The 9533-nt window shown below is 55.8% G+C and overlaps 4 protein-coding genes across 4 annotated transcripts; 3 read left to right on the plus strand and 1 right to left on the minus strand.

Moving 5' to 3' along the window:
• Positions 1-956: 956 nt before the first annotated feature.
• Positions 957-2425, plus strand: N657DRAFT_581997 (uncharacterized protein; the record flags this gene model as incomplete). The annotated part of the gene is made up of 2 exons (XM_062789579.1): positions 957-1381; positions 1477-2425. The coding sequence occupies 2 exons, from the start codon at positions 957-959 to the stop codon at positions 2423-2425; spliced, it is 1374 nt and encodes a 457-aa protein (XP_062643021.1).
• Positions 2426-2635: 210 nt separating this feature from the next.
• Positions 2636-4268, minus strand: N657DRAFT_582063 (FAD/NAD(P)-binding domain-containing protein; the record flags this gene model as incomplete). The annotated part of the gene is made up of 3 exons (XM_062789585.1): positions 2636-3525; positions 3580-4078; positions 4146-4268. 3 exons carry the CDS (start codon positions 4266-4268, stop codon positions 2636-2638), a joined length of 1512 nt encoding a protein of 503 aa, XP_062643022.1.
• A 585-nt stretch (positions 4269-4853) lies between these two features.
• Positions 4854-6000, plus strand: N657DRAFT_263283 (uncharacterized protein). Its single transcript, XM_062786502.1, has 2 exons — positions 4854-5548; positions 5742-6000. The coding sequence occupies exons 1-2, from the start codon at positions 5029-5031 to the stop codon at positions 5903-5905; spliced, it is 684 nt and encodes a 227-aa protein (XP_062643023.1). The 5' UTR covers positions 4854-5028; the 3' UTR covers positions 5906-6000.
• Positions 6001-7616: 1616 nt separating this feature from the next.
• Positions 7617-8926, plus strand: N657DRAFT_650350 (NAD(P)-binding protein). Its single transcript, XM_062793922.1, has one exon. The coding sequence runs from the start codon at positions 7764-7766 to the stop codon at positions 8754-8756; it is 993 nt and encodes a 330-aa protein (XP_062643024.1). The 5' UTR covers positions 7617-7763; the 3' UTR covers positions 8757-8926.
• The last annotated feature ends 607 nt before the right edge of the window (positions 8927-9533 follow it).

The following is a 9533-nucleotide window of genomic DNA, read 5'->3' on the forward strand; positions in this document are numbered from 1 at the left end:
GCTCCAGTTATTCATTCGCTTGACAGTCTTAGCCAATCACAAAATCATCCTCATCATGAGTAAAATGACGTGCCTATCTGGTCCTTCTAGGGCATAGTTATACAGAGAGGTACTGTGGAAATATGAACGGCTTCCAACGTAGAACCACGTACCATTAGGGATAACTCGCCCCGTGAATTCGCATTGCCAGAGACTCAACCGGAGAGAGGATAACAGATGTGGCATTGAACATGTGAGTGTCTACTGAACCTCTTTGGGATCTTCGGGCAAACCCCAGCACAACGATGGTTGCCCGCCGGTTATGTGAACAACCAGCGCTTAAAAACGCCATGCAGCTCAGCTCCTGCAACGATCCCCGGTCGGCACCAGATATGAAACGCACACCCCCGCTGTTTCTAGAGTGCACATTGGACCATGCTGGGTAAAGCTGCAAGTTCCCGCCGAGCCACCGCCACGAGGCGGCAGGCCTCACCATTTCCCTCTTCGCGTTACCCTCCATCTCCATGCTTTCTGCAGGGGTTGACCACCGACCTCGAGCCTCCCTCATCAAAGGACGTGCACGCCAGGTAAGGGAAAGTCTGCCTACACAAACGCGAGCGCCTGGCCGATATGTGGCTGAAGGATCTGGTTACTGTTGTGGCTTGATCCTGCCGCGTCATAGGGGGTCGTCCTCCTGAAGAAGATAACGGACAGGGACGCGACGTTCTCAACCCGTCAGCTGGCAGATTAGAGGCGGGCAGCCCTGCGTCGCTCGCAACCGCATATTAATAGAATGTACGCCATGTTACCTGATTGCCTACCCCATCTCCCGCACCTGGCTTCAAGCAGGCTCAGTACCTAGGTCTAGTAACCCCACACGCACCAGATCTCTTGACCCTTTTGGTATTTCCATCAACATCAGGTAACGCAGGTATTCGAGGTGCACTTGCACACAAACAACAAGCAGCCTCTCCAACATGATTGGCATCGGCGTAGGCGACATCATCAAGCTGACAGAGCACGCCTGGGCGCTATACAAGGGGTACAAGGAGTCGTCCGCCGACTTTGCGCAGCTCGCGACCGAGCTGCAGTCGCTGTACGTGGTGCTCGCCGAGATCTCGGACTTTATGCGAGAAAACGATCATGATGATGGCGACAACGGCGGAGAGAATGTCCTCGAGGCGTCACGCCGGAACCGGCTCTCAATCTTGACCGACGGGTGCCGCGACCTGTTGCGGGACATGGAGGCGCTGTATGTGCGCTACGAGAGCCTCGGGACGCGGCAGCAGCGGACGTGGGACCGGACAAAGTGGGCGACGCAGGAGGGCCACGTGTCGCAGTTGAGGGGTCGGTTGGTCAGCTCGACTACGCTCTTGACGGCGTGGAATGTGGCCGTCATCAAGTGTGTCTTTCCTTGTCTATCTCTCCCGAGATACTGCCTAAGCTTTGCATGTGCTTTTGGGTTAATGTCTGGAGCGTTTATCTGACTGCGAACAGCTCGTCAACAGCACGCATCAACAAGCGGCTTGACAAGTACATCGCCGAAGTCCGCGCCGGACTGCGCGAGGGATCCGTCGTCACGGCGCCCGACGCCGCGCAGAGCATCGAGTCGCCCGACGTGTGGAGCGAGCTGCGGCGGGAGCTCGAGGATATTGGCATCAGCGCTGCGGTGATTGAGGAAAAGAAGGAGTACATATTATCTTGGTTCCGGCAGCAGCTTGCCGAGAGCGGGCTGGACGAGGCCTGTGACGAAGCACTCACCCTGGCCTCGTGGAGCCCGGAGATGGGCGTCCAAGCTGCTGCACCGCTCTGGAGCGACTCCGGGTACGGCGGCAGCGAGACATGGTCGTCCACTCGAGGGAGCATCTCGCAGGAATCGAGCCTAACTGTGGCGAACCAGGCGTTTGAGGAGGAGCTGAAGCGTCATCGGATCGAGTGGCCGCCCGACGAGGGAGGAACCCTCCGGCAGACAACAACGTCCAGCACCGGCACCGTCTCGGTCAAGGCCAGGAAACGCTCGACGCCCATCGGCATGATCCGGAAGCTGTTCAAGAACGACACGGAGATCGTCCAGGCCGCCAGCGACGGCGACGTCGAAAAAGTGGCCAAGCTGATCAGCCTTGGCATGGACGTCAACGCGCGCGACCGGTGGGGGTGGTCGGCGCTGAGCATGTGCGGCTACGGCGGGTACAAGGACATTGCCAGGCTACTGCTCGATCACGGCGCCGACTTGGATAATGAAGACGTTGATGGCGACACGCCCACGAGCTTAGCGGCGCAGCGGGGACACACGGAGCTCGTGCTCCTGTTCGACCGGGAGAGGGAGGCTAAGGACCAGAGGGTCAGGGAGATGGATAAGGAGGTGCCTAGGAGGTCAGTCCCTCTGTGTTTGGTGGAATTACTGCTTGCTAACAATTGTCGTTGGGGTCATAGGGTTGCGACTTGAGGTGGGATGTGATTTTGATACGGTTATTCTTCCATTTTTGTTCACCGGTTTGGTTGTAATGGCTTGATATGACACTTCTGATACGAGCCATGATTTGGTACTAAATGTATTCATGAGAAATCATGCGAGATGCGACCGCCTATTAACTACGTTCCTGTCAACCATTAGTACTACATGTGCGCACTCTTCAGCTCCCTCCCCAGTTGACTCTTAAGACCTCCCTTTATAGAACTCTACAATCCTCATCCCAGTACTCTCCCCACTAAGATACGCCCCAGCCACAGTCCCACACTCCTCAAACGGCGCGGCATGCTCACCACAAAACCATAGCCTCCTCTCGACGCACCCTTCCCGGAGGGCGAGCACGTCCTGGTCGGCCGCCTCCACCCCGACCTGGAAGTTACAGTAGCTCGCGTTCCCGCTCAGCTCGTCTTTGAACCACTCTGTCGCGAGGATGGCGCGGGGCCTGCAATCGGGGTCCACGGCGTCGTACCCGGGAAGCTTGGAGTAGTAGGGCCGGAAAAAGTCGTCTAGCAGGCGATGCTTCACGTCGGCGGCCTGACCGTGGATCAGATCGACGACGTGCCGCGCGCAGTCTCCGTAGAGGTAGAACAGAATAGTTGGATGGTTGTTTGGTTCCGCAAACGACGACAGGTCCCAGATCTCTTGGGGCCATTTGGATGGGTTGGTGGAGGGGGCGTAGCTGGGGGTAAGCCAGTTGGTGTAACATGGGAATTGATCCGTGTGGGTGCAGTGTTTTTTCCAGAAAGCGGCGGGGAAGTTGATGAAGACCTTCTCGAGTTGAGAGAGCGAGATGTTGGCTATCGCGTCGTTAAGGCGCGGAGGGAGCGGCGGGTTGAAGACGGCGGTGTGGTTGCGCTTCAGCCAGCCTAGGGGTGTCGTCATGACAACCTCGTCGAAGGATAGAGTTTGTCCATAGGAGGTGGTGACGGTTACAGCTTGGCGCTCTGAGTTCGAGGGGGCGTGATGAAAGGAGACGCCGACAACGCACGTGTTGAGGTGGATGGTTGCGCCGTCGAGGGCGGGCTTGGCGGCAAGCGCGAGGATAGACGAATAGTTGGATGCGACAAACATCTCCTCTAAGGGATATCTGGGTTAGAAGATTCCGAGAGTAAAACCAGGGGCATTCTCACCTCCACCACAGCACTCCTCCATCCAAGCAAAGCGTAGGCTTTGTTTCCACACGGGCTCGCCAACGTATGCCCCAAACATCTCGCTCATGTGCACTAACAGCTCACGCTCGTTCTCATCGCTGATGACCTCGTGAGCTTTTCGTCGGATGAAATCCTGCAACGAGTCGTTGATTGGAATCTCCTGGCCTCCGTCCCTGTCATGGGCGGCCTTGCTGAACTCAAAGGCCTGTTCAATGATCTCCCATAGGGTAGTCGACAGACGCTCTGTTAAGTCATCCGGGAGCTTGTTGCCGCTCGGGTCAAAGAGCAGTTGCTTGTTGTTCCAGTGATGCAGCGGTGTGTTCGTTTCTGTGGCTAGTTTGTGGATGGGGTGAGGTGCTTCGGCGTCGCGGTAGGCATGGATCCAGTTTGGGCCACTGCCTTCGTTAGTTGTTAATTCAAGGCCTGAAGGTTGTGGTCGGCCAAGGCATTCACATATCGGCCGTGTATCCCAGTTTCCCTGACTGGCAGACCTGCGACCGGGCGTAAGCGAGGTCCCATGGCGGGGCGGAAGCAGAGTGACATACCCGACCACCTATTCTGTCGCGTGCTTCGAAGATGGTCACCTTGAATCCGTGAGAAAGAAGGATATCGGCACACCGCAGCCCAGATATACCGGCGCCAACAACGCAGACATGGGTTTTCTCCATCGCCACCGGTAAAAAGACGATATTCCCTTGCGTTCGATCAGATGCCAGAGTTTCTCTCGTTGCGACGTTGTCGCAGAAGCAATTAAGCAGGCGCTAGATGCTGGGGGATTCCACGCTTGACACACGGTGTCACGGGTTCCCAGAGCGTCGTTTGGTGTGAGCTGTGAGCCAGGACCTACTGGCAACTCGGAGGGATGAGCAATAATTATGCCTTATGCAAGGGTGAAAGTGGGGTTGGTTCATTGTTGGTGAGGCATTTCGTAGGGCAGACCACCGCAGCTGCAGCTGCAGCCGGAGCCCGCCACGCAGCTGTCAACAGACCTTTTCATGTTCAGCTCAGGCCTCCCGCCCTTTCCAATCGAGCAGCACTTCCTGGACGACGTACTTTGACTGCACCATCTCCATCTGAAATTCCGCAGTCAAGCCGAGAATCTGAACTCTCAGTTTTCGCCATTTTTGCCTGTCGTGAACCTCAGCTGGAAGGCCGTCCTCCAGCAGGGCCAACTTGCCGACGCCGAGAACCAAGTCAAGCACCAACTGGCACGAGGCGTGAGCCCACTCAAGTATCGGCCTCACCTTATGGAAAGACCCTCCTGCATGCGACCGCCGTTACAAACAACCTGCCAGTTGCGCGACTTGCAGTCTCGTTGGGCGTCCCAACGACGCTCGTGCGTATTCTCGGAGCAAGAATGGTCGAGCTGGGAAACGAACTGTGGGACGGACAGTGCTGTTCTACGCCATCAGAAACGCAAACTATTCCATGATTAGCATCCTCCTAGAATCCGGGGCGTTCGATATTAGATCTGAGATTGGCGAGACCTCGCTCATGGTTGCGGTGAGACGGCGAGGAGAGGACATCTTTTGGCTCTTGATCGAGTTTGGCTGCTGCCCTGCCACTCCTCCCCTGCGATGTCCACCTGAGTCCATCGACCACCTGCTCGCTCAAATGATGTCCCCGCCGGCTCTGATAAGGTACCCGGAAATTTTCCTCTTTCAATCGTTCGATCCCAGGCTTTCTCAGCCGAGGACCGCGGGCTTATGTGCAAGATGCCTGGCAAGTTTTCCCGGCGCCAAACCGGCTGTTCAAGAGGCCTGGCGAGCCGAACGACCATCTAGAATAGGCAAATGGATACCCGTGGAAGATGCCTTCAGCCACGGGTTTCTCAGGCGTTGCAGGATTTGCAGAGAACCCATTGTCGAGTTACCGCCCCCGTTTGACGCAAGCCATGGATCCGAAAAGAGGGCCATCACCTATTCTGCCCTCCGAGTACCCCAGCTAGGTTAGTGCAGAGTGCTATTATCCTTCCATCTCCGTAAGAAGGTACCCAAGGACGGGCAGTTTGACGGAGTGTGTGAGCCAGCTTTGCACCGGCACGAGGTATGCTGTTGGCATGGCACGCCTAAGGAATACCGCCTCAGACTATACTGAACGGGATTTGATGGTTTCTACTGTACTGACAGCTCTCTGCCCAGCGGACTTCCTCCCGCTCCAGAACCTCCGTTCAAGCTTGCCGGGACTAGAAAACGCCGGCCCCCGTTGCGCACTCTGCTGCCGGCTTACTGGCTTCTCCGGTGCCTCTAGTGTCACCCGGAATGCGCCAAAGACATGGAGCGGCCGCTGCTCCCAACTTGGGTAATAGACGGTGGTGTCGACAACGAAGGAAGCCCGGCCCAACTTGTGGAAAGCGGTGGCAACCAGAACGACACGCATTGCACCCTGAACTATCGATGGAGTACCGGGCCCGTCACCCAGACTCTCGAAAATCTGTCTGCTTTCAACCGGGCCCCCCCCATTGCTGGCCTGCCGCTAACCGTCCAACACACCATTTACCTTGCTCGCTGTTTCGGATTCAAGTATATCTGTGTTGATGCACTTCGCATTATCGAGAAGTCCGAGGATGAGTGGACCATAGAGGCTGCCAACATGGACAAATATAGTCGAATTCTACCCTCACCATTGCCGTGGCTCGGGCGGACACCCCAACACGGAGTCATCATCCCGACGCCTTGTTTGGGGCACGCAATCTGAGCAACTTTCAAAAAGAATAGCGTCCCCGCTCCGAGCTGGACTCGCGCGGATGGGTGGCGCAGGAAAGCATACTTTCCCGGCGGATACTAAACCTTCACTAACAGAGGCATATAACGGTTCTGCGGGAAGTGGAATTGCTCCAAAGGGTGCCCAGACGGCATAAAAGATTGGGACGAGGGCCTCGCGCCCCCTACCAGACTCATCCGCTCCGTGCGAGCGAATGCTCACCAGATACGAGGGTAGAATGCGCACTGGCGGCCGTACTCGAGGACTATACACGGCGGCACTTCACCAACGAGTCGGTCCAATTCGTCGCACTGCAGGGGATTTCTGGTTGTCTTCTTTTTCTCCGAGCGCCTTCCGGATAGGATGGCGGCGGGGAAACGGTAAATACACTGGAAACAGTGGCTGGCGTGGTACAGTTGCCCCTCTCCCCCTCGCTGCCCCGACCGACCACCTAAGCGGCGCCCAGCTGGTCATGGACTTCGGTCATGACCGCGGTCGACCACCATCTCTGGCCCGAGGTCGAACACCTTGCCAACCTTGAACTGGTGAACGAAAATGTGGTCCCCATTGATAAGGGGGTTTGTAGTGTCCATCACTCTTATGGGTTCATTAATACCAGTCGTCTTTGACGGCGACAAGGTGCGCTTCGTCCCGCTGGAAGAGCCACAGCGCGCCAGACTTTTTGAGCCTGGCATTCCGCAGGATGAGAAACACCTCGACGACCTGGAGCTAGGCGGGGAATGGCGGCTTGATGCGATTTACTACCAACGCTTCAACGGGTTTGCGCTGAATACAGGGGGGTTGTGCTTTGGGCATGGTTGTACTGGACTTGGAGGCGGGGAGTGGGTTTATGTGTCTAAAATGCCGACTTGTCTCGATCCTTGGTATGTTGCTTCAAGTATGGGAAGTTGAAGAACATTGTTCCCATTAGTTACCTTGGTGTAACCTGTTTGTGCTGGGGACATAAATCCGCGAGTTGCCAAGAATTGTTGCTTCATGGTTAGATCGTCGAAGAGTAATCCGTACTCGTTATCGGACATTGCTTTGTGGGGCCAAAGCAGCATTGGTGCACTAATCAACTCAGCAGCATAGAGTACCATATAATCTTGTTTACTAAACACTTACTCTTCAATGTAGGAGACAGGACTCTAGCTCCACCCGCGGACCCGTTAATAATCTGGCGGAAACATATGTATTAAGGAGACTGAGTAAGCAACCAGGAATAACATTAGGCGACTAGTGTATAGGTAGTGACGGTATTTAAAGCTCCTTCTAGCCACGTCTTCTTGTGCTTTGTCTCATCATCACTTCTGTCATATACCCACCCCTTCATTGCAACTCAGCTGCAAGTTCCAATTCGGCACCACCCAACGATCCAACCCAACTCAAGGTCTCCATTCTTCGAAAACCACTTCCACTTCTCAACCCCAACCGCAAGCCAATTTGCCTCGTCTGTAACAATGGCCACCCACACCAACCACAACCAAGGCTTCGCCCCCTCCACGTCGGGCACCACCACCACCCCCTCCAAGTTCCAAACCGTCCTCCTGATTGGCGCAACTGGCTCCATCGGCTCGTACATCCTGCGCGCGCTCCTCTCGGAGCCCTCGCTGACCGTCACCATCCTCACCCGCGCCTCCTCCAAATCCATCCCGTCCCTGCCTCCCAATATCACCACCACCAACCAAGTCCGCACCATCACCATCGACGACACCTACCCGACCGACGCCCTGCTCGCCGCCTTCCGCGGCCAGGACGCCATCATCTCGTGCCTGACCACGCTCTCGGTGGCAGACCAGTTCCGCATGATTGACGCGGCCATCGCCGCGGGAGTGAAGCGCTACGTGCCGAGCGAGTACGGACTCAACAACATGCGCGCTGACGCGCAGGGCTTGAATTCTGTGTTTAGGAACAAGGGAGCTGTGCAGCAGTATCTGCGCGACAGGGTGGACCAGATCGAGTGGATGAGCGTCAGCTGTGGGATGTGGATCAAGTGGTCGGTGAGGAATGACTTTCTGGGGTTGAGGGTGAGGGAGAGGAAGGTGGAGCTGTGGGATGATGGGGAGGGGAGGTTTAGTGTCATGACGGAGGAGAACACGGCGTTGGCGGTGGTGAGGGGGTTGGTGGCGTTTCCGGCGGAGACGAGGAACAGGAATGTCTTGGTGGAAGAGTTTGTTACCACCCAGCGGGAGCTGGTGGGTGAGATTGAGCGACAGATGGGGTGGAGGTTCGACGTGGCACGGGTGGACAGTCGGGCGAGGATTGCCGAGTTGCAGGCGGCGGTGGAGAAGGGCGATGCGACGGCCACGTATGGGCTTATCGAGGCCGGTTTCGTGACGGGGCGGTATGGTGGTGATTTGAGCAAGGAGGGCGAGATTATGACCGAGAAGCTGGGCTTGAAGAGGCACTCGCTGCAGGAGGTTGTCGCGGATGCCCTCGCCAGCTTGCAGTGAGTTGCAGACTTGTTTTGGGTATAGCGATATGAAGACTGCTCTTGCAGAAGAAAGTGGCACTACCATATCCTTCGACGTTCCAGTTATATTTTCAAGTTGACCCAGAATCGCATATCCGCAACAATAAGTTCTTGGTTTAAGCCAATGGCATATTGACTCGATGTAATGCAACAAACTCCGATCTCGATGGCACGAGCAAACAGCTTGACAGTGTTGCTGTCAAGCAGAGCAGTCACGTTGCTCGCGAGACTGCGGAGCAGTTGGACTCATTGGAGAGAACTTTTGAAGTCGAAAGACCCCTGATTTTTCTACCAATAACCCCTCTGAAATATTGCAAGCAAACCCTACCTTTGCCCAGAACCGGAAACAGCTCTGAAGGAAACGATTCGTTCAGGTGTGGGAATGGAACTGTTATAATGACCCTTGCTGCCTACGAAAAGCCGTTTATATGTACTTAATTTTCTTCCGCGTGCAAGTACCGCCGTATCTCGCGGTGTCCTTCTCGAGAAGCAGCGGGGTTTCTTCATGCCTTAGACGACGTGTCCCCCAAACCGGACATGATCAACGTCACCTACGCCGGGGCTTCACAAGCTCCTATCCTGCCACAACCATGTAAACTGTAATAAATCTTGGTTTTCTATATCTCCTCAGCCGATCCTGGACTGGCTGATGGACTCGGGGAAACTGCCGATGTATAGTCTGGCCAGGAGGCTGGTGTAACGGTCTCAGGCAGTATATTGCAACTAGCTGATGACGACTCTACGAGTACACTGAACT

This window comes from Parathielavia appendiculata, assembly GCF_033297405.1.
Source record: "Parathielavia appendiculata strain CBS 731.68 unplaced genomic scaffold N657scaffold_29, whole genome shotgun sequence".
Taxonomy (NCBI): domain Eukaryota; kingdom Fungi; phylum Ascomycota; class Sordariomycetes; order Sordariales; family Chaetomiaceae; genus Parathielavia; species Parathielavia appendiculata.

Bases quoted from the DNA above. Each gene is read 5' to 3' on its own strand.
- N657DRAFT_263283 (XM_062786502.1), top strand. From the start codon at position 5,029: ATGATTAGCATCCTCCTAGAATCCGGGGCGTTCGATATTAGATCTGAG. The intron at 5,549-5,741 runs GTTAGTGCAGAG...CTCTCTGCCCAG, and splicing joins CCTCCGAGTACCCCAGCTAG to CGGACTTCCTCCCGCTCCAG.
- N657DRAFT_650350 (XM_062793922.1), top strand. From the start codon at position 7,764: ATGGCCACCCACACCAACCACAACCAAGGCTTCGCCCCCTCCACGTCG.